Source organism: Trachypithecus francoisi, unplaced genomic scaffold (genome assembly GCF_009764315.1).
Source record: "Trachypithecus francoisi isolate TF-2019V2 unplaced genomic scaffold, Tfra_2.0 Lachesis_group14, whole genome shotgun sequence".
Lineage (NCBI taxonomy): Eukaryota > Metazoa > Chordata > Mammalia > Primates > Cercopithecidae > Trachypithecus > Trachypithecus francoisi.
This window is the reverse complement of record NW_022681459.1, coordinates 29,869,265-29,893,475: the sequence shown is the minus strand read 5'-3', so window position 1 is coordinate 29,893,475 and position 24,211 is coordinate 29,869,265. Positions and strand designations below refer to the sequence as shown.

The 24,211-nt window shown below is 49.0% G+C and overlaps 2 protein-coding genes across 2 annotated transcripts in view; one reads left to right on the top strand and one right to left on the bottom strand.

Moving 5' to 3' along the window:
• WDR4 (WD repeat domain 4) overlaps positions 1 to 24,211 on the top strand; it is a 66,794-nt gene that overhangs the window by 41,714 nt on the left and 869 nt on the right. The window lies entirely within an intron of this gene.
• LOC117095837 (40S ribosomal protein S27-like) lies at positions 7,320 to 7,676 on the bottom strand. The gene has a single exon (XM_033232594.1). It carries the CDS (start codon positions 7,643 to 7,645, stop codon positions 7,391 to 7,393), a length of 255 nt encoding a protein of 84 aa, XP_033088485.1. The 5' UTR covers positions 7,646 to 7,676; the 3' UTR covers positions 7,320 to 7,390.

Sequence of the window (24,211 nt, the reverse complement as noted above, 5' to 3'; positions counted from 1 at the left end):
AACCCTGTCTCTACTAAAAATACAAAAATTAGCTGGGCATGGTGATGCAAACGCCTGTAGTCCCAGCTACTGGCAAGACTGAGGCAGGAGGATGGCCTGAACCCAGGATGCGGAGGTTGCAGTGAGCTGAGATCACACTCGAGCCTGGGCTACAGAGTGAGATTCTCAAAAAAAAAAAGTAGTAACTTTGGAAAACAGGATTTTGATGGATACCCTAAGTTTAAAGACAAAAAGAACTGGACAGAATACCGGAGATCAAGCTTGTCCAACTCGCGGCTTGTGGGCTGTATGCGGCCCAGGACAGCTTTGAGTGCGGTCCAACACAAATCTGTAAACTTTGGTAAGACATCCTGAGATTTTTTTGCGTTTTTTTTTTTTTTTTTTTTTTTGTAGCTCATCAGTCATCATTAATGTTAGTGTATTTTATGTGTGGTACGATACAATTGTTTCATTGTGGCCCAAGGAAGCCAAAAGATTGGACACCCCTGCTGTATATCGTGAATGTTCTTCACGCAGGGGTCCAGGCTAGCAGTTCTGAAATGTCTGTACACATGAGGATTGACCACACAGGGAAATCTAATCTAATCTACAGTGGACAGTGAGAGCCGGGGGGAGGCCAAGGAAATTCGCCCTTGGTGTTGGGTTGGCATCCGAGGTATCTGTGTAAACCCATGGTTTTTACCATGTGTGTATGCAGGTGGATACAGGAATAAATGCAGAAGTGTGCCTATGCTTGGGCTATTATGTATGCACATCTTTTCTAGGTCTTTAAGCTCAAAGGGCCTAGAAACGATGATGTCCCAGCCAGTGAGCTCACTTTGCACTCAGATCTTCGTTTTCCAGCACTATTCTTTCTTTCTTTTCTTTTTCTTTTCTCTTCCTCCCTCCCTCCCTCCCTCTCTCCCTTCCTTCCTTCCTTTCCTTCTTTCTTTCTTTCTCTTTCTCTGTCTCTTTCTTTCTTTTTTTTTCTTTCGGAGTCTTGCACTGTCACCTAGGCTGGAATGCAATGGTATGATCTCGGCCTACTGCAACCTCTGCCTCCTGGGTTCAGGAGATCCTCCTGCCTCAGCCTCCCGAGTAACTGGGATTACAGGCTTCCACCATCGTGCCTGGATAATTTTTTTGTATTTTTAGTAGAGATGGGGTTTCACTGTTGACCAGGCTGGTCTCAAACTCCTGACCTTGTGATCCACCCGCCACAGTGCTTGGATTACAGGCTGTGCCTGGCCTCCCAGGCTGGGATTAAATTGCACCTGGCCTCTTTTTTTTTTTTTGAGACGGAGTCTCACTCTGTCGCCCGGGCTGGAGTGCAGTGGCCGGATCTCAGCTCACTGCAAGCTCCGCCTCCTGGGTTTACGCCATTCTCCTGCCTCAGCCTCCCGAGTAGCTGGGACTACAGGCGCCCACCACCTGGCCTGGCTATTTTTTTTTTTTTTTTATGTAGGCCCTATGGCTATAAACTTCCCTATTAGTACTGCTTTTGCTTTTTCCCATAGTTTTGATGTATTGTGTTTCTATTATCACTTGTTTCAAGAAAACTTTCAGTTTTCTTCTTAATTTCATCATCGACCCACTGGTCACTCAGGAGTGTATTGTTTTTGTTTTTTTACATTTTTTTTTTTGAGATGGAGTCTTGCTCTGTTGTCCAGTCTGGAGTGCAGTGGCGCAATCTTGGCTTACTACAACCTCCACCTACTGGGTTCAAGCGATTCTAGCATATTGTTTTATCTCCATTATTTGTATAGTTTTCAAAATTCCCCTTGGTACTGATTTCTGGTTTTATTCCATTGTGGGCAGAGAAGATGCTTGATACTATTTCAGTGTTTTGAATGTCTTAAGACTTGTTTTGTGACCTAACGTGATTTTTCCTTGAGAGTAATCCATGTGCTGAGGAGAAGAATGTATATGCTGCAGCTGTTGGATGAAATGTTCTGTAAATATCTATTAGGTCCAGTTGGCCTGTAGCAGAGATTATGTCTGATTATTTTTGTTGATTTTCTGTCTGAAAGGTTTGTTGAATACTGACAGTGGGGTGTTGAAGTCTCCAGTTACTGGTGTATTGGGGTCTGTCTCTCTCTTTAGCTCTAATTACATTTGCTTTATGTATCTGGGTGCTCCAGTGTTGGGTGCATAGGTATTTACAATTGTTATATCCTCTTGCAGAATTGACCCCTTTATTATTTATATAGTGGCATTCTTTGCCTCTTCTTTAGTTTTTGTCTTGAAATCTGTTCTGTCTTACAGAACTGTAGCTACTCCTGCTCTCTTTCAGTTTCCATATTCATGGGATATCTTTTTCCATCTGTTTATTTTCAGTCTATGTGTGTCTTTGTAGATGAAGTGTGTTTCTGGTGGGCAGCAGATCATTGGGTCTTTTTTTGTTTTTTGTTTGTTTGTTTTTAAATCCTTTCAGCCACTCTATGTCTTTTCTGGAGAGTTTAGTCAATTCTCCTTCAGTGTTATTACTGATAAGAAAGGACTTACTCCTGCGGTTTTGTTATTTGTTTTCTGGTTGTTTTGTGGTCTTCCTTCTTTCTTTCCTGTCTTCTTTTCAGTGAAGGTGATTTTCTCTGGTGGTATGATTTAATTTCTTGCTTTTTGTTATTTGCATATTCATTGCATTTTTTTAAAATTTGAGGTTAACATGAGGCTTGCAAATACTATCTTATAATACATTATCTTAAACTGACGACAGCTTAACATTGATTGCATAAACAAACAAGCAAAAAGAAAACTAATGAAAACTCTACACTTTAACTTCATCCCTCTGCTATTTAACCTTTTGTTGTTTCTATCTATACCTTATTGTACTGTCTATGTTTTAAAAAGTTGTTGTAGTTATTATTTTTGATTGGTTGGTCTTTTAGTCTTTAGTAGTTTACACACCATAATTACAGTAGTTTACACACCATAGTAGTTTACACACCATAATTACAGTGTTATAATATTCTATGTTTTTCTGTGTACTTATTATTACCAGTGACTTTCATACCTTCAGAAGATTTCTCACTTCTCATTAATGTCCTTTTCTTTAGCATTTCTTGTAGGACAAGTGTGGTGAGGAGTGTTCTATAACCTTCTTATACTTGAATATTGATCTCTTTCTCTAGGTTTGGAAAGTTCTTTGTTGTTATCTTTTTGAATAAACTTCTACCCCTGTTTCTTTCTCTACCTCCTCTTAGATTCTAGGGTAAAAGTTTTTTGGTTTTTTTTTCCTTCAGCACTTTAAATACATCATGCCACTCTCTCCTGGCCTGTAAGGTTTCCTCTGAGAAGTCTGCTGCCAGTCATATTGTAGTCCTGGCTAACACGGTGAAACCCCGTCTCTACTAAAAATACAAAAATTAGCCGGGCGTGAGGGCGGGCGCCTTTAGTCCCAGCTACTCGGAGGCTGAGGCGGGAGACTGGCATGAACCCGGGAGGCGGAGCTTGCAGTGAGCCGAGATCGCGCCACTGCACTCCAGCCTGGGCGACACAGCCAGACTCCATCTCAAAAAAAAAAAAGATTTCAGGCTTATTTTGCACCTTTCCTGCCCAAGCTCTAGACTCCGTCATTCTCCAGGACCCCTGATTTCATATATTGGAGAATGGTGTTTAGAAACCAAGATCTGGGCTCTAGGTGTGTTTATTGCTGTTGAGGTCTAAGGCCCTCTCAGTGGACAGAGCAAGGAAACAAGCACATTAATACACACATTTCTGTACAGATCTGTTTTACATTAACTCATATATATTGAAGACCACGAGTGCACACCAGTTCCCCCAACCCAACCCCATGGAGTGCATTCTTGTTTCCTCCCTCTCCAGATTTGTGACCCCCTTTTCCCACAGTGAGAAACCTGGCTCCCATTATCATCAATATATTTACTATTGCATCAATCCCCAGTGTCTAACCAATCTCCAGGGGATGACTCCACCTCCTAACGTGGATGCCCTGACCACTCTTCTGGGCCCTGGCACCCTGTGGGCCACTGATGTCCCCATAAATAAACCCTCCTCACCCCTTTTGGGATCTGGAACTCTGCACCAGGACACTGCGGGGGCCAGATCCCATGGATGCCTCCTCATCGCACCGGGGCTTCTGGAGGCAAGAAGTCTGAGATCAAGGTGTGCTGGCCTGGTCAGGTTCCCAGTCAGGGCTCCCTTCCTGGCTTGTGGACAGCTACCTTCATGCTGTATTCTCATACAGACTTTCTTCTTCTCTCCTAGAGGGATACCAGTCCTATCAGATAAGGGTCCTACCCTTAGGACCTCATGGAACCTTCCTTATTTACCTCCTAAAAGCCCTATATCCAATGCAGTCACATAGGGATTCAGTGTTTGAATGTTGGGGGATACAACTTGGTCCATAGTGTCCAGATGGGCCCTGCCACCCTGCCGTCCTATGCTGGTCTGCCATCTTGGCCCCTCCACCGCCTGGACTCCGACACCTACTCCAGGCCTGTGATGCTGCTGCTCCTGCTGCTGCCCTTCACACCACTGGGGCTCCACCATCATCTTGCTCAGTCTAATGGATTTTAGACTAAATTATTAAGGAAGGGAGAGAAGGAGAGAGTGAGGAAGGAAAAGGAAGAGGAATGGAAGAAGTTGAAAATTTATTAACTTTTTGAATTTAGGTTTTACATATTTTAAAACATTTATTTAGTGGCTCATAGGTTCAAAGTTTGTCTTTCCTAAAAAATTCTTCCTTTTACTACTAAGCCGGGACCCTCATTATCCCTAATAATGCTATTTGTCTCAAAGTCACTTTTGTGTGATATCAAAATTGTGACAACAGCTTTCTTTTGATTTAGTATTTTCTTGGTATATTTTCCCCAACTCTTTTCTTAGTCCTTCTTTTTTCATTATATTTTAGGTATGTCTCTTGTAAACAGCAGATGGCTGGATTTTTTTCTTTTACTTTAAGAAATCTGTCTTTTAACTGACAAGATTATATATTTATATGAAATAGAATTCTAGTATATTTTGACTCAGTTTTCCCAACTTATTTTGTATTTTCTTTTTACTGAATCCACTTTTTACATGTCATCAACCCCCTTCTTTTGGGTTGGTTGTGTTTTATCCACCTCCTCCTCTTTTCCTCACTCACTGTATAACTTGGTTTGCAAGTTATACATTTGATTTATCTTCTTTCAGTGCCATGCTCTGATAAAATAAAGGACATTTGTTACAGGAAAAAACCCCATGGTGTAACAACTACCACTTCCTGGTGATGAGTAAGCACCCAGTGACATGGAGCACGGATTTGCTCTTAGATAAGGAGGAATAGAGACCCTCTGGAAGGGCTGTGGGGATGCAGCAGTGGGGTGGCTAGGCTCAGCATTGAGGAGCCCCCATAACTCATGCTCATTCCCTGCACACAGTGAGGACTGTGGAAGCGTTTCTTCTGCTTCTCCTAAAGTGGGCCCTGGAAACTGAGCTGCGGCTGATGGATTGGCCTGTTGTGGGTATCCAGGGAGTGTGTGGGAGATGTGGACCAGCAGACTTGATGATTGTTCCGTAAGCACAATCTTCCTGGGGAAAAGAACAGGCAGCTCAGGCAGTGAGATCCCAATAAAATGAAGATGGGAATTTATTGTTGAGGAAAAATACCTGCTCTGTTTGAATGCTTTTCCTTTCCAAAACCCATGTAGAACTTAATCCTCAATGTAGAGGTTAAGTTTAAGAAGTGATTGGGGCTGGGCATAGTGGCTCACGCCTGTCATCCCACCACTTTGGGAGGCCAAGCCTGGCAGATCACCTGAGGTCAGGAGTTTGAGACCAGCCTGGCCAACATGGTGAAACCCCGTCTCTGCTAAAAATACAAAAATTAGCTGGGTGTGGTGGCACATGCCTGTAATCCCAGCTACTCAGGAGGCTGAAGCAGGATAATTGCTTGAACCCAGGAGGAGGAGGAAAAAAAGGTTTTCACCTTTTTTTCTGAAATCCTTGAGTTATCACTTTGGTTAAGTGAATGACTATTTTATTTTATTTTGTTTTATTTTTATTTTATTTATTTTATTTTATTTTATTTTATTTTATTTTATTTTAGATGGAGTCTCACTGTGTTACCAGGCTGGAGTGCAGTGGTGCAATCTCGGTCCACCTCTGCTTCCTGGGTTCAAGTGATTCTCCTGTCTCAACCTCTTTAGTCCCATCACCACACCCTGCTACTTTCTGTATTTTTGGTAGAGATGGGTTTTTGCCATGTTGGCCAGGCTGGTCTTGAACTCCTGACCTGGGTCAGGTCTTGAACTCCTGACCTCAGCCTCCTAAAGTGCTGGGATTATAAGCATGAGCTACCGTGCCCAGCATGAATGATTTATTTTACAATGATCTGTGATCCTACTTTGTGATATCAAGTGTCTTAAACCTTTCATGTTTGACAAATTTTCCAAAATTACATGATAAATTATGTCTTTTTCTGACCTAATTAATCCTTTAAGATATTAGGTTCCCTAAAGTCCAAACAATGACATAATTCGGCTTATTTAGTACAAAAATTATATAGGAAGCATTGTCAAATATGAAATGGTGTTGGGTTTTCTTTGGGCTGTATTTGTATAAATATGTTATTGGTATGTGTTCCAAATTTTTGGGAAACTCCTGTAATTCTGATATAACAGTGTACATTATCAGAAATGATCATAATTGTTATGTTAAAATTATTGTGTGCCATAGAGGTAACAAATTTCCTTGTCAGTTGTGTCTTTGACTATGGCTGCCCTAAAACTTTTTGTCATTCACGAACAATTGTTGTCTTATTTTGGTCCTATTTAGAGGATGATTTTATAATCAGCTCTAAAACTCTAACAGGAGCTCTTGAATGCAGGTTTCTGGTAACTTTGGAGATTGTGGCATCAGAATAGAGGAAAAGCTTTCAGGACTCATGGAGAGTTAAAATGTTCACAAGTGTCAAGCAGAACAGGAGTTAACTGCATGGACTGAACTGATCTTTGACTTTTTGCTTAAAATGCTTGCTGATCCTTTGTTTTGTTTTTCAGAGTCTCAAGACTTTTATTTTAAGCTATTGACAGTTTTTAACAATTTAGTGTACTTTTAACAATTTGCTATACTTATTATAGAAAAGAATGTTTTCAAATTATTTTCCTTCTTTCTTTCAATTGTTTTTTTCTAATTTGGAGTCCCTGAAAACTAAGCTGTGCTTTCTTTTTTCTTTTCTTTTTTTTTTTTTGAGACGGAGTCTCACTCTGCCCCCAGGCTGGAGTGCAGTGGCGCGATCTCAGCTCACTTCAAGCTCCGCCTCCCGGGTTCACGACATTCTCCTGCCTCAGCCTCCCGAGTAGCTGGGACTACAGGCGCCCGCCGCTACGCCTGGCTAATTTTTTTTTTTTTTTTTATCCAAAATGTGTTTATTGAGATGGTTTCCCACTCATCTTGATTCAGAGTGCCTTTAGTGCTGCTTCCTCCTAAAGGAACATCCTTCTGTAAGCCTTGCTTTTCCTCCTGTAGGCTGGCAGAGGACAGTGGAGCAGCCAACACACAAAACTACCGTTTGTGCATGGCTAAAGATCGTGGTGATTTTATAGCATCCTGGGCATTTCACATCCATGAAGTAGGAATTGGGGCTCTGCACCAGGCGTTTCTTCTTGTGTTTCCTCTTCTCCTCTTCTGGGGAGGAATGAAGGAGATCCTTTGCGAGAGGCATGTTCTCGTGTGGGTAGGTCGTCACCGCCGGAAAGGCTTTTTTTTTAACTTTCTAAATTAACTGAGGACGGATGGGGTTTTCCCTTTCTTCTGCCCTAGAATCAAGAGAGCTTTGCTTATGTCCTGGGAGCAAGGCGGTTTAATGCGCCTTCCTCAGCAGCTCAAGTCTTCCGCTTGTAAGAGCGTCCAGGGAGCAGGTGGGGCTCCTACCTGCCCCAGCACCATCCTCTCCCGCACACTCGTGTCACCCACAAAGGCTCTCTGTCATCACCTGCCCTGTCCCGGCTCTTTACTTTTTTTTTAGACAGAGTCCTGCTCTGTTGCCCAGGCTGGAGTGCAGTGGTAAGACCTCTGCTCACTGCAAGCTCTGCCTCCCGGGTTCAAGCAATTGTCCTGCCTCAGCCTCCCGAGTAGCTGGGATTACAGGCGTGCACCACCACACGCAGTTATTTTTTGTATTTTTAGTAGAGATGGGGTTTCACCATATTGGCCAGGCTGGTCTCAAACTCCTGACCTCATGATCCACCCGCCCCCGCCTCCTAAAGTGCTGAGATTACAGGCATGAGCCACCATGCCCGGCCAGTCCCTGCTCTGTCTTAAAGACCCATGGTGGAGAGTTTAAAAATGAGTGCAAGATTCCCTCTGTATGGGATCCCAGCTCTCCCTATCTGTCACACAAATTGGCCTTTAAGAATTTTACTGAATCTTTCTTTCTTGTCCATCCGTATGGTAGCCACTGTTTTTTCTATATGCTGCGATAAGATTCTCTGCTCGATCAAAATTTAGTCAAGCTTCTGAACCATCTCTTGGACCATCTGTGCACTTCCTTGTAAAGTCCAGTTTTAGCAAAGAATCCTGCTAAGTCAGTTTATTTATTTTTATTTTTATTTTTTGAGATGGAGTCTTCCTCTGTCGCCCAGGCTGGAGGGCAGTGACACGATCTTGGCTCACTGCAACCTCCACCTTCTGGGTTCAAGCGATTTTCCTGCCTCAGCCTCTCAAGTAGCTGAGACTACAGGCGTGTACCCATACGCCCAGCTAATTTTTATATTTTCAGTAGAGGCGGAGTTTCACCATATTGGCCAGGCTGGTCTCGAACTCCTGACCTCACCTGATCCGCCCACCTTGGCCTCCCAAAGTGCTGGGATTACAGGCGTGAGCCACCCTGCCTGGCCCTAAGTCAGTTTAGGAAGAGCCTTCCCATCCTCAATATCTGGGTAATTTCTTCATCCCCAGGTGATGTCTGATTGCCCCGTGCTCTCCTTGTCAAGAATCCTGTTAAGTCAGTTTAGCGAGAATCTCCTAACCGCTGATGTTTCTTCTGTGTAATTTTCCATCCACTGACCGCCCCCCCCGCCCCTCGCTCCTTGGCGAGCAATTCCCACTTGCCTGAGCCAGATTTTTTAATTTTAATTTTAATTTTAATTTTAATTTTAATTTTTGAGACAGAGTCTCTAGCCCAGGCTGGAGTGCAGTGGCGCGATCTCGGCTCACTGGAGGCTCTGCCTCTGCCCGTTCAGCCTCCGCCTCCCGAGTAACTGGGATGACAGGCCTGCACCATTGTGCCTGGCTCACTTTTGTATTTTTAGTAGAGACGGGGTTTCGCCATGTTGGCCAGACTGGTCTCCAACTCCTGACCTCAGTGATCTGCCCATCTCAGCCTCCCAAACTGCCGGGATTACAGCTGTGATCCACCACACCTGGTCTGCCTGAGCCAGATTTGAAGTTGAGCTTAATTTCTTAAATCCCTGCAAATCCCTTGGCTGTGGTCCCTACACCTATCTTGATGGTCCTGAATAGAGTCTGCCTTACTGTGTTTTAACAAGTATCATTCAGCCTGGGCAACACAGCCAGACCTCATCTCTCTAAAAAAATGATTAGCTGGGCTGGTAGCACACGCCTGTGGTCCCAGCTCCTCGGGAGGCTGAGGTGGGAGGACTGCTTGAGCCCGGGAAGTTGAGGCTGCAGTGAGCTGTGACGGTGCCACTGCACTCCAGCCTGGGTGACCGACTGAGACCCTATCTCAAAACAAAACAAAACAAAACACCCCCAAACCAAAAAAGACACAAATGTTATTGAATATTTTTTTCTTTGACACCTTTCAAAGCAGTTCATGTGCTCTCTCTCAGCTCGAAGGGCCCCTCCTTTTTGGAATTCAGTTCACTCTGTTCCCCTGTGATTCCCCTCTCCAGTGGTGTTGAGGACTGTCTGACTCTTCTCGTTGTTAGTGTGAGAACAATGCTCTTTGCAGTTTTCTACATTCTAAGAGGAAATGGAAGTCTCTGTTATGCATCTTATTACAGCCAGAGCCTAATGGACTCACTCTGTGAGCTCATTTTCAGTGAGGATTTCTTCCACAGGAGTCCTAGGTAATGGCAGTAGCCCCCTGGGATGTCTGTCATAAGATAAGGCCACAGCGGGCCACAGATATCACAGAAAACTGGGTCACTGAGGAAAGTTTAGTAATGAGACTATTTACAAAGCTATGGGCAGAGGGGCAGAGAACTCAGTATTCCAGGGCTAGGGAGAGCAGGCAGCTGTGCCTTTCCTGCCTTCCCTTAGGTCTGAAATGGCAGAGAGGAGACTCACCTGGATGCGGCGCAGATGGCTGCATGGAAAGGACTGTCTGGCAGGGGCTGCAGCCCTCAGTGAAAGACCATTGCCATTGTTGCTCTACATAAAACAAACAAGGATGTAGAAGTACTCAGCACACTATCAATCTACGTGACCTTCCCAACATTCACAGAACTCTACCCAACAACAGCAACGTACGCAGTCTTTTAGTTTATTATTTTCTTCTTCTTCTCTTTCTTCTTCTTCTTCTTTTCTTCTTCTTCTTCTTCTTCTTCTTCTTTCTTCTTTTCTTCTTCTTCTTCTCTTTCTTCTTCTTCTTCTTCTTCTTTTCTCTCTTCTTCCTCTTCTTCTTCTTCTCCTCCTCCCCTCCTCCTCCTCCTCCTTCTCTTCCTCCTCCTCCTCCTTCTCCCTCCTCCCCCTCCCCCTCTCCTCCTCCTCCTCATCCTCCTCTTTTTCTTCTTCTTCTTCTTCTTTTTCTTCTTCTTCTTCCTTCTTCTTTTTTGTTGTTGTTGTTGTTGAGACAGGTCTCACTCTGTTGCCCAGGCTGGAGCGCAGTCATGCAATCTCACTTCACTGCAACCTCTGCCTCCCAGGCTCAAGCAATCCTCCCTTAGCCTCCCATGGGGACTACAGGCACACACCACCATGCCTGGCTAATTTTTGTATTTTTTATAGGGATAGGGGTCTCGCCATGTTGCCTAGGCTCGTCTCAAACGCTTGGGCTCAAGCAATCCACCTACCTAGGCCTCCCAAACCACTGGGGTTACAGGTGTGAGCCACTGTGCCTGGCTGTACGCATTTGTTTCAAACATTCATGGAACATGTACCAAGATGAGTTGCATGATAAAAGCCATAAATTAAACCCCAATAAATGTAAAAGAATTGAGATCATACAGAATGTGTTCTTTGACCACAGGGGAATCAAACTAGATGTCAGTAACAAAAAGATAACCCATTTGTGCATTGCTGGTGGGAATGTAAAAGGTGTAGCTGTTCTGGAAAACAGTTTGGCAGTTTCTTACAAAACTCCATGTGCGGTTACCATACGACCTCAGGATTGTTCTCCTGGGCATGCTCCGGACAGGTGAAGACTCATGTTCATAAAAACTGGTGGATCTATGTTCATAGCAGATTTACCTGTAAAAGTCAAACAGTGGAATAGCCTGGATGTCCTCAATGGTTATACAAACTGGTCTTTTTTTTTTTTTTTTTTTTTTGAGGCTGAGTCTCACTCCATCTACCCAGGCAGGAGTGCAGTGGCGCAATCTTGGCTTACTGCAGTCTCCACCTCCCAGGTGCAAGCGATTCTCCTGGCTCAACCTCCTGAGTAGCTGGGATTATAGGCACCTCCCATCATACCCAGCTAATTTTTGTATGTTTAGTAGAGACGGGGGTTTCACCATGTTGGCCAGGCTGGTCTCGAACTCCTGACCTCAGGTGATCCACCTGCCTCGGCCTCCCAAGTAGCTGGGATTACAGGCGCCTGCCACCATGCCCAGCTATTTTTTTTGTATTTTTAGTAGAGATGGGGTTTCACTCTACAGGGATCCTGTGGATCCCTGGAGGGATGTCTGTGAGTTGGGAGGTGACTGGGGAACGTTCTGGATCTTGGGTGTGTCACTGTCAGTACTTGCCTGTGACATCATGATATGTTAGAGAAGATGTGAGCATTAAGGAGACCTGGGGCCTTTTATTACAGACTGGGAGGAAGTATTTCCAAGCCCTATATCTGACAGAGGATGAGTATGTAGAATAAAGGCACAGGGGACCGTTCTATAATATTTCTTCTTATTTTATTTTGAGATTTTGTTTTATTGTGTTTTGTGTAACCAACGTAGTGAACAAAAAGTCTTATGTGAATTAGCTATTCATGTATAACATACATTAATACACAGATGTGATCATGAAAATCAATCTTAGCACTTAAAGCCATTTGTCAACGAACAACAGTGCTGCTTACTCTTGCCATAATTAGTTTAACTTAATTTAATTTTTTTTGAGATGGAGTTTTGCTCTTGTTGCCCAGGCTGGAGTGCATTGGCACGATCTCGGCTCACTGCAACCTTTGCCTCCTGGGTTCAAGTGATTCTCCTGCCTCAGCCTCCCAAGTAGCTGGGACTACAGGCACCTGCCACCACGCCCAGCTAATTTTTTTGTATTTTTAATAGAGGTGGGTTTCACCGTGTTAGCCAGGTTCCTGACCTCAGGTGATTCATCCACCTTGGCCTCCCAAGGTGCTGGGATTATAGGAGTGAGCCACTGTGCCTGGCCCACAATTAATTTTTTGATTCATGTTATTTTAGGATTCGTGAGGGTAAGAATCCTATCCTTCTTCATTTGCCATTATATATATTGAACATACTATGCCTAGAATAAAAGAAGCTCTTTTCTAAAAAAAGATTCAATTTTTATTTTAGATTCAAGGGCACATGTGCAGGTTTGTTACCTGGGTACATTGCGTGATGCTGACGTCTGGGGTACGACTGATCCCGTCACCCAGGTACTGAGGATAGTACCCAACAGGTGTTTATCGGCCCTGGCCCCTCCCTCCCATGTCTAACAGTCTCCAACGTCTCTTGCTGCCCTCTTTACATCCTGTGCACCCAGCGCTCAGCTCCCACTTGGAAGTGAGCACATGCGGTATGCGACTTCCCTTCCTACGTTAATTCGCTTTGGACAATGGCCTCCAGCTGCACCCATGTTACTACAAAGGACATGATTTCCTTTTTCCCTATGGCTGTGCAGGTGATCCTTCTGCCTCAGCCTCCCAAGTAGCTGGGATTACAGGCACGTGTCACCATGCCTGGCTAATTTTGTATTTTTAGTAGAGACGGGGTTTTGCCATGTTGGCCAGGCTGGTCTTGAACTCCTGACCTCAAGTGATCCACCCACCTCGGCCTCCTAAAGTGCTGGGATTACAGGTGTGAGCTATCTCACCCGGCCTGTTTATTTATTATTATTTTTACTTTTTGTAAGGACATTTATTCTGTAAATTTTTTTTTCTTTCTTTTGTTCTTTTTTCTTTTTTTCTGATAGAATCTCTCTCTGTTGCCCAGGCTGGAGTGTAATGGTGCAACCTCTGCCTCCTGGGTTCAAGCGATTCTCCCACCTCAGCCTCCCAAAGTGCTGGGATTACAGGTGTGAGCCACTGCACCTGGCTGTGCTTTGTTATTTTTTTTTTTTTTTTTTTTTTTTTTTTTTTTTTTTTTTTTGAGGCGGAGTTCGCTCTTCGCCCGGACTGGATTGCAGTGGCCGGATCTCAGCTCACTGCAGCTCCGCCTCCCGGGTTTACGCCATTCTCCTGCCTCAGCCTCCCGAGTAGCTGGGACTTACAGGCGCCGCCACCTCGCCGGCTAGTTTTTGTATTTTTAGTAGAGACGGGGTTTCACCGTGTTCGCCAGGATGGTCTCGATCTCTGACCTCGTGATCCGCCCGTCCAGCCTCCCAAAGTGCTGGGATTACAGGTGAGCCACCGCGCCCGCTATGCTTTGTTTAATATGAAGTTTTTTCCACTTGTAAAACACTGTTACCTGCTTCCTTAGAGTTGCCTGAAAGCTTCGAATCTCCCTTAAACTTGGCAGAAATTGAGTGACTCTGCTCTCCACCAGATGGAAGGCCAAATGTGACAATTTCAGTGAGCACGGGGGACTTTTGAGAATCCCTTAATTACAGATTTGTGCTGCAAGGAGACTGTGTAAGAATGCTTTACATTTTAAAGTTTGCTTTGATGGCTTGCTCAAATAAACACCTATGTATAAAAACTGGTGAGGCAAAATAACACCAGACGTCAAGCGCTGGTTCTTCACACACTCCTGAGTCTTGGAAGTTAGGCGCTGACTCCCTCCTTGACTCGCACTGGTTATAGCCAACACCCCTGTCGGTGCCGGGGTAGCATGAGGCAGATCAGCAGCAGGTCTCCGGCAGTCTCTCAGCACCACATGGAGGGTTTCAACAGTCTTAGAAGGTGGAATCCTTCAGTGTGAGTTCAAGGAGAATTGCATCGGATGCCAAGTTAACGTTTCAGCTATTCTTTACTTTTTTTTTTTTTTTGAGACGAAATCTCGCTCTCTGTTGCCCAGGCCATCTCAGCTCACTGTAACCTTCACGTCCCAGGTTCAAAGGATTCTCCTGCCTCCGCCTCCTGAGTAGCTGGAATTACAGACGTGCACCACCATGCCCAGTTAATTTTTTATTTTTTACTTTTGTATTTTTAGTAGAAATGGGGTTTTGCCATGTTGGCCAGGCTGGTCTTGAACTCCTAACCTCAGGTGATCCACCTGCCTCGGCCTCCCAAAGTGCTGGGATTACAGGCGTGAGCCACAGCACCTGGCCTCAGCTGTTTTTTTATAATAAAGGGTCGTGGTGTGCCCTGATCCTGGAGTCAAGTAGCTCTTGGAAGTGTTAGAAAAAGCAGCAGGGGCTTGGTGATAGAGGAGGCTGAAAAGGGCATGTAAAGACAGATGCTTGAAGAGTGACTCACAATCTTGTTTTTAGCCATCTTTCTCACTCTGGTAGATTGCAAACAAATAAAAAAATAAAATAAATAAAAATTTAAAAAATGCCATAAATTCTCTGCAGCTCCTTCTGTCATGAAGTGAGTTTTTTCTTTTCTTTCTTTTTTTTTTCCTCGCTATTGCTGTTGCTCAGGCTGGAGTGCAGTGGCACGATCTCAGCTCACAGCAGCCTCCACCTCCCAGGTTCAAGTGATCCTCCTGCCTCACCCCCACTAGTAGCTGGGATTACAGGCACATGCCACTATGCCAGGTTAATTTTTATATTTTTAGTAGAGACAGTGTTTCGCCATGTTGGCCAGGCTGGTCTGGAACTCCTGACCTCAGGTGAGGCACCCGCCTTGGCCTCCCAAAGTTCTGGGATTACAGGCGTGAGCCACCACGCCCAGCCGTGAAGCAAGATTTTAAACTTGGGCTTGACCATATGATTTGCTCTGGCTGATGAGACGTAAGGCTACTTATATACTGAGACTTGAAAAGTGCTTGGGACTTGGGACTTAACGTTCTCTGACTGCTGGGAACCACTTGTCACCGTGTGAATGAGCCTTGTTAGCCTGCCACGCAATGACAGAGACATGTGTGCTTGAAACTGCAGTCTGCTGGCAAACCAAGCGGCAGACATGTGGATGAGGCCATCATAAACCAGCCAGCTCCAGCTGGGCTGGTCAGACCAAAAAATCTGCCTTGTCAACCCTCAGAACTGTGAAAAATAGTAAACATTGTTGTTCAGGCCAGCAAGTGTTGGGGTGCTTTGTTACACAGCCAGGGCTAGCTGATACACTCTCCTTTTATGTCCAGGCAGTTGAAGGCAAAAGTTTAGGTTTGAGACTGACACAAGCAGATTACACATTGGTCATGATTTGTTCTCCTGAGTTCTTACCTCCCTACCAACCTTTTCCTTCTTGCCCCTTTCCATCAGTTTCCCCCTCCCATGTCACACTGTACCTAGTTTGTAGAGCCCCTGAGCTATCCAAGGCCTCTCAAGGAGACCCCGCTGGCAGTCCCTGGATCTCACGCACTCTCTGAGTCTCCAGTTCCCTTTTGGTCATGGATTCCTCAGATCCTGGCTTGTTTGGGGAAAAGACGTTCCCAGCTAACAGCTTCACCCGTGCTTGCTTGGATTAGGAGTAATGATGCCTCCACACACACGAGAGACCCAGGCAGGCCCCGAAGGGTACCCAAGGAGCGCCAGACATCGTGCAAAGCCCGGTGTTATTTTGTGTTATTAAACTTCACAACAACTGAAGAGGTAGAAGTTGACAGATGGGAAAGCTGAGACTATAAGGGTGTTGTGAGTTGAATTGTGTCTCCAAAATGATACATGCAGGTCCTAATCCCCAGTTCCTGTGACTGCGACTCTATTTGGAAATGGGGTCCTTGTAGATGTGATCAAATTAAGATGGAGTCGGCGAACAGGAGTAGGGTGGGCCTAATCCCAGCATGACTGGTGTCCTTATAAGAAGAGGAGGGACATTTGGACACAGAGAGACACACGGGGAGAAGGCCACGTGAGGACAGACGCAGAGACTGGAGTGACGAAGACACAAACCACACAATCTCCCAAAGTGCTGGGAACCACTTGGGAGATAAAAGAAGCAAGGCGGGACCCTGTTGATCTGCTGACCTCCAACTTCTGCCCAAGGACTCTTTTAAGCCACCAAGCTTAAATGACTCCCTGCTGTTTTAAGCCACCAAGCTGGTGGCAGTTTGTTACGACAGCTCCTGGAAAGGAGCACAGAGGCTGAGTGGTCTCTACAATCCCGGGGCAGAGGAATGCGGAAAGCCTCCAACCCTGTCCTGCCGGGCTATCTGCAGAGCAGGTGGCTTCTGTGTGGGCCACGTCCTAATGGCAGAGGTATCCCAACACAGCTGCAGCGATGGGCCACGCCTGAGGTTGGCAGGGGTGTCGGAGGGGCCAGCATGGGCCGTGGGAGCCTACTGTGGGTCCATCCAGGATGGTGGGCAATCCGAGGTGGGCAGGTGATGTGCAGAGGGAACACCCATGTGGATCCTTCCCCTGAGAGCTGTGCAGTGTGCCCCGCCTGTCTTGCCTTGGCCTGTAGGGAGACAGCAGCAATGGAGGCAGGGCCAGTGGCCACACATGAGGAACTCTGCGAGTCCTGCTGCAGCCACTTCCTCCAGGCCGTATGGCACAGGTGGGACATGCTCATGGCAGCTGAGGGGAGAAGCAGCCAGGCGGTGTAGCATTTCCTTCTGTTACATTCTGATTGGCACATCCAATGCATTTTGAATTTTTGGATAAAATTACTTTCAATCAAAACAACAGAAAGTCAGTCCAGAATTCTCCTTGCCACAAGTCGTTGTCGGATGCTGCATGAGGCCTTGACGCCCGATCGTGCTGCTCCAGGAGGCACCCGCTGTCTGCCCGCCTCCCCCTCCACACTTGCCCCTTTGCTCCTCCATGAAGCCCAGCGTTGCTAGCTTTTACCCTGTTCCCTGCCAGGTCTGGTGCTTGCTTGGCATCTTTGCATGTTTTTGGCTTCCTTTCTCTTAGCTGGAAGCAGGGCTAGGTGAATGATATGTGCACGTCTGCACATAATGTACACACGTGCCCAGGCACACATATCACAGGAATATACATGCCTACCAGAGGACCCCCACCTCCCCCAGCACAATCTGCACTGTGGGTTTTTTCTCTGAGCTTCATTAGGTTGGCAGCCACAACTCACATCCACCCAGTCATCCCACAAATGGTCACTGAACCCCTAGCATGTCCCAGCCACCGGGCTGCCCTGGGGCGTTCAGGCTCCTAGGAAAGGACATTCTGCAGCGTGCCTATCTATACAGACACTTGGAACCACCCCAGTTCAGTATACCAGCAACATTCTGGTGGTCAATGTCCAGTGATCCCATGACAAACGTGGCCCTGGCCAGGGGATGTGCTCTGCTGCCAGCCACGGGTGCCTGACTCCAGGAGCGCCTGGGTCTTCGGCTGACCCCGCCTGTCTAGGGTCCGGATAGAAGGTTAGAGTACATCTCAAAGGTGGAATGTGGAGGAGCTCACGCTCCTCCCTGCCCAGATGGCACTGCCAGGCTGGCCGGTCTCAGGCCATTGGAGTGGGACTTGGAATTTTGGGGAGCACCATAGGGCAGGGCCTGTGGCTGTCTGAGGGTGGCATCACAGGCATGCTGAGTTCTGGGGCTGGAGGAACCCTGGACAGAACTAGGAGTAGGGGAATGACAGAGCAAGCCAGCCATGTGGAGCGCATGGGGCCAGGACATCAACCTCCTCCCTCCGATAGCCTGGGCTTTTCTGGTTTTTGTACCCAAAGTGGGGAGTGGGGGTGGGGTTGGGTGAGATGAGGGTGAGGTAGGGGTGGGGTGAGGTAGGAGTGGGGTGGAGTGGGGGTGGGGTAAGGTGGGTTGGAGTGGAAGTAGGGTGAGGTGGGGTGGGGGAGGCACAGGTGGGGTGGGGTGGGAGTGGAGTGGGAGTGGGGTTGGGTGGGTTGGGGTAGTGGTTGGGTGGGCTGAGCGTGGGGTGGGATAAAGGTGGGGTGGAGTTGGGGTGGGATAAGGTGGGTTGGAGTGGAAGTGGGGTGAGGTGGGGTGAGGCAGGTGTGGGGTGGGGTGAGGATGGGGTAGGGTGGGTTGGAGTGGAGGTGGGGTGGGTGGAGTGGCGGTGTGGTGGGATGAGGGTGGGCTGGGGTGAGGTAGGGGTGGGGTGGGATAAAGATGGGGTGAGTAGGGGTGGGGCAAGGTGGGTTGGAGTGGAAATGGGGTGAGGTGGAGTGAGGCAGGGTTGGGGTGGGGTGAGGATAGTGTGGGATGCGGTGAGGCAGGGGTGGGGTGAGGCAGGGGAGAGGTGGGATAAAGGTGGGGTGAAGTAGGGATGGGGTAGGTGGGTTGGAGTGGAAGTGGGTGAGATGGAGTGACGGGGGGTGGGGTGGGGTGAGGATGGAGTGAAGTAGGAATGGAGTGGAATGGGTGGGAGTCGAGTGGGGATGGTCTGGAGTGGGGGTGGGGTGGGTGGGGTAGGGTAGTGCTCAGGTGGGATGAGGGTGTGGTGGGGTGAGGCAGGGGTGGGGTGGGATAAAGGTGGGGTAGAGTAGGGTGGGGTAGGGTGGGTTGGAGTGGAAGTGGGGTGAGGTGGGGTGAGGCGGGGTAGGGTGGGGTGAGGTGGGGTGAGGCAGGGATGAGGTGGAATGTGGATAGGGTGGAGTGGGGTAGGGTGGTGCTGCAGTTTCTGACAGGGCAGTCAGGAAAGGCCCCCCAGCCAGGTGGCAGACAGAATCTGCCCCCACCCTCCCACCAGGATTTCCTGGTCCTAATTCCTGGAACGGTGAGCGTTGGCTCCCACAGCCAAAGCGACTTTGTAGATGTGATTAAATCCCGGACTGCCCTGTGGGCCTGGGTCGTCTCGGTCCTTTCAGGAGGGCAGCAGAGGAAGGCAGGGAGAGGCAGTGGAGAGGGAATGAAGGAGAGGGGAGGGGATGATAGGAGCAGAGGTTGAAATGATGGGCTTTGAACTGGAGGAAGAGGCCATGGGCAAGGCCACAGAAGAGGCTAGGAAACGAGCTTTCCTCCAGGCCGCTGGCAAGGAAGCAGTCCAGCTGGCACCTTGGCTTCAGTTCTGTGGCAGGGCCTGTGGGCTCCAGATGCCCAGGGCTGTCAGAGAGGGAATCTGTGGTGCTTGGTTGGCGATTGTTACAGCAACAACAGGAAACCAGTGCAAGCGTAGAGCCGGAAGAGAGGGGGGCGGAGGAAGGGCGGCAGCTTTAAGCGGCTCAGGCCGGGGCTGGAGAGCGGGGCTTCTGCCCTGCAGCCTGGGCTGTCTCAGCTCTGGAGGTCCGAAGCCGCGGATTGGGGTGGGAGGGTTGGGCACTGGGGAGGGCGCTGCTCCAGGTTGCAGGCGCTGATGCTGCCTTGTGTGCATCCTCACGTGGCCGAAAGAGAGCTTCCGGGGGTCCCTCTCGCAAGGGGACCAGTCTCACGCTCCCCTCATGACCTCATCACCTTCCAAAGGCCCCTCCTAATACCTCGGGGGTTGGGATTTCAACATAGGAATTTGTTCAGCCCGTTGTAGCCTCCTGGACCACCCGTCGGGAGAAGATGTAACAGGACAGAGTTAACTGCCAGGGATCAGAATCCAGAATTTAAAAAGAACTGTGATCTGATCGCCAGGTGAGATGGCTCACGCCTGTAATCCCAGCACTTTTGGGAGGCCGAGGCGGGCAGATCACCTGAGGTCAGGAGTTCGAGACCAGCCTGGCCAACATGGTGAAACCCCGTCTCTACTAAAAATACAAAAGTGAGCCGGGAATGATGGCGGGTGCCTGTAATCCCAGCTACTCGGGAGGGTGAGGTGGGAGAATCGCTTGAACACGGGAGGCGGAGGTTGCAGTGAGCTGAGATTGTGCCATTGCACTCCAGCCTGGGTGACAGAGCAAGACTCCATCTAAAAAAACAACAACAAAAAAACTATGATCAACTTGGAAAAGACAAACTGCCCCAGCGGAATGTGGGCACAGGCCGTGGCATCACAGAAGAGGAAGCTGAATGTCCAGTAAGCAGATCAAAAATCAAAGATGAGTCTCATCAGCCATCAGAGAAATGCCTGGGAGCTCCCAGGAATGTTGTCCAGGGATGAGCGGGAGGGCTCTCCTGGGAGGGCTGCCCTTGGCCTGCTCTGGAGCTCCGTGGCTCTGTGACCTGTTGGGCCACACGCCTCTCTGTGCCTGTGACCCTCTCTGCAAATGGGGCACTAGGGGTCATTGATGACAAGGAAGGCTGCTCAGGGCTTGCTGTGGGGAGGGGCTCCTGAACAGCTCCGGGCTGGGGGCGGGGGTGCTGCGGAAACGCAGGCTTAGAGCCAACAGTTGTCAGGATGAGGATTAGGACGACGATCATCATTCAGTGGCAGCTTGTGTGTGCTTCCCCAGGCGGCCCAAACCAATGACCCCAAAGGGAGCCTTCAGCAGCAGAAGCTCATCTCACAGCTCTGGAGGCCAGAAGGCTGAAGTCACGGGTCAGCAGGGCCGTGCTCCCTCTGAAGGCTGCAGGGGCTCCTTCCTGTCGTCCGAAGGCTGCGGGGTAGGGGTGGGGGGCCTTCCTGTCTCTCCCAGCTCCTGGTGGGCCGAATGTCCGTGATGTTGAAGCCAGACCTAGGTTGATGGTGTTAGGAGTGGATCACTTGGCATGAGAGTGGCGCCCTTAGGAAAGAGATCCCCCCACTGACAGCTGGTGGGCCCTTTCCCGCGCCGTCTGGGAACCCTCACCAGACACCGAATCAGCCGGCTCAGTGCGGTAGGAAATCCCTGTTGCCACAGCCACAGAACGGGCTGAGACGCCAGCAGGCGCTGGCCTTGCCACTTGTGGACACAGTCACCTTGGCTTCCTCTGCACATCTCAGGCCTTCTCCCCGCAGGTTACACGTTGCTATTTCCTGCAGATTACACCCCAGCTCTAAAATAAAATAACGTGTATTTATTTTATTCATGAAAGGAAAACCAGTTGTGGAAAAATTGGAAACTACAGGGCAAATAATGAAAATAATTTCCCCCATCTGCCTCCTGTGGTCTCACTATGATTCAGCTGGAATCCTAACTCGACCTTGGCAGTGAGGAACTGAGGTCAGAGGGCTTGGATTTGGGCTTGATGACCCCATCCCATGCTGGCCGTGGTGGCAGCTGGGTCCACGGGTCCTTGGGCGGAAAGGCCCTGAAGGCGGCTGGCACGGACTCCGTGGCGGAGGCTTCCGGAGGGAGCAGCCTCTCCTTTTGAGGCCCCCTGTCCCCTCACTGCGTCCTCACTGCCTGCGCCTCGTAAGGGGTGAACCACAGGCCTGGCCTTGCCTGAGGAGAGATAAGGGCTGGACCTTCCCTCAAGCTGCCTCTCCTGGCTCTCATGGCCTCAGTGCAGGAGAGAACCAGCCTTCTGGGCAGCGCTGGGGCTGGGAAATGATGATGGCTTTGCCTAAGGGAGGTTCTTTAAGGGGGCTCTGCAGGATTGGGCTGGCCCCAGAGCAACTGCGTCCCAGCGTGCGCACATGCAGACAGAGAGAGACAGATCATGCTGTGCTGGCCCAGTCAACCCAAGCTCAACCTGTCTCCAGAGCTCGTTGTGAGCCGGGCCCACGTTGCTGCCAGGGAGGCAGTGGTGAGGGAGGTGTGATGTGAGTCCACTCGGGCGGCCCTAGCGAGGCACACAGGTCTGTGTGTGTGTGGGAGCTTGGCTGGGGGCTTAAACAACAGACACTTATCCCTCAAAGTCTGCGAGAAGGGTTGACAGGGCTGGCTTCCGCTGAGCCCCACTCCTCTGTGTGTTGGGGCCTGTCCTCCCCCGGCGCCCTGTGTGTGCATCTGTGCCCTGCTCTCTTCTTGTAAGATACCCTCAGTGTGGCTCAGGGCTCACCCCCCTGAGCTGATGTTATCTTCACTGCCCTTTAAAGGCGCTGTCTCCACAGTACTGAGAGGCACCAGGATGGCCTTGGACGTAAGTTTTGGGGAGAGAATTCAGCCCGTAACAAGGTAACTCACCCCCACAGGCCCTGGCTCCTGCCTGAGGCTGTGTTTCTGTGTGGGCACCGGCCCTAGCTCCCAGGATTCTGGGGACCCCTGACCCTCATGTTCCCCTGTGGCAGGGTGGGGAGTCCCAGGGTGGGGGGCTGGGAAGACCTGCCTGAGGACTCAGGGAGACTGGAACCCCAGCACCTTGCTGGGCCCCTTTTGGTTACCAATAGAACACAGTCCCCTCCCAATTCAGAGTGACGATGTTATCTGTCCCTTAGACTACAGTGAAAGCCTTTGGACCGAGATTTTTAAACCTCCCTCATGGCCACAGTGGAGGAGCTGTGGGCAGAGCACAGCCTTGTCTGGGCACTGTCTGGCGTCTCCCGGCTCAGGGGTATCCAGCCCCAGGCACTGGCTCTAGAGTGGTGTACGGCGTGGCTTCCCGTGGGATGGACTAGGGTGTGACTGCTTTCCTGTTCCAGAGGCCACCTGGGAGCCGATGGTGTCTACTGATGGACGTTTTCCTGGGCTGAAGTATTTCAGATGCCCAGTGTTCTCCCAGCCCTCACAGCGGTCAGTTCTGCTTCACGGGTTTCCCATGTGCTTTGGCTAAGACGTCAGCAGGCAAAGATGCTTGGGTTGGCTTTAGACATTACGAATAAAGGAAGCTGCGAGAGGCGGTCAAAGTCGGAGACATGACAGGTGACACGGGACGGCTGCGCACAGGCTGGCCCTCCCTTTGCAAACTTTCTGTTCTTTTTGGCGAGATGCTTGCCGTGTGCTGGGAGCTCACGGTGGAAAGTCCCGGGCATTGCTGCTGCTGTCTCCTGACGTGCATGCGGCTTAACTGTTAACATCTTTACCCTTCATGCTGACTTAATACTGACTGTTGGACAGAGTTCACTTGGAAACACACCGTCCTGGAAGGAGATGGTGCCGCCCACCCCAGAGGGCGTCTTGTTCAGTGGGTTGTGCTCATGAGGGTGGGCCCCTGTGTCCGCACACTCACTCCCTATGCTGGGCGTACCCCCAGGCCTGGGTGCTGCGTTCCCCACACCTGCCTCTGCGGCTGGACCCAGAGCTCTCTGGGGCTGTGGGCACATCTGTCTTGTCCTGAGCCTCCACTACCACATGTAGCCCATGATTCAGCTCACCTGTGTGGCTGCCTCCCGGCGCGGGCAGGCTCTGGGTGCTCAAGCTGACCAGGGTGGATGCGGCCTCCAACTGTGGGGCCTCAGGGACTGCTGTGTGTGACAGGAGGGTGGGTTGGTGGGCTTTCTGGGGGTCCTGTGCATGGAGAGCAGGCTGGCTGCATACGAACCGGGACTAACAGTAGATGCTGTCTAGACCCCTCCCCTAATGGACCTCAGTCATTTGATTTCATTGTTCTAGGATGCAGTACAGCCTAGAACCAGGGGAGGTGTGCTGACATGTAAGAGCGTGTACGTGTCCATGTGTGTGCGTGTGATTGCGTGTTTATGATAGTAAAATTCAAGGAAGCGTTGTATGGAGTTTGATGAGGGGCGCAGTTTGGTGAGGTGGGCATTCCAAGTGCTGTAGCAGATGAAGGTGCTGTTCAAAGAGCCTTGTTATGGATGAGGAAAGCAGGTAATAATCCCTCATAGGGACTGGCAGGAAGGTCGAGGGCATCAATATCCACAAGCCTACGTTTTGCCACCGGTGCCATATCTATTGGCTTTAGTAGGATTCAAATGAAAAACAAAAGCAGAAACAAGAAGAGGTGTAGAAATCAAGGTCCCTATACGTATTGAGCTGGAGTCAAGATGAGATGGAAAATTTTACAGGTAAAAAATGAATTATTTGAAGGTGGGAAGGAATATTCTGGAATTCACCAAGAGGAAACAACTGCTCCGAGGAAAGTGACCCAACACAGAAATGAAACGTTTACCAAGCTCAGACCACGCCGATGGCCTTTACAGACAAGCTCTGTAGGGCGAAGCGTGTCGAGAGGCGGTTCAGTCTCTAGAGTGCAGCAGAGATGGAGCCCACAGC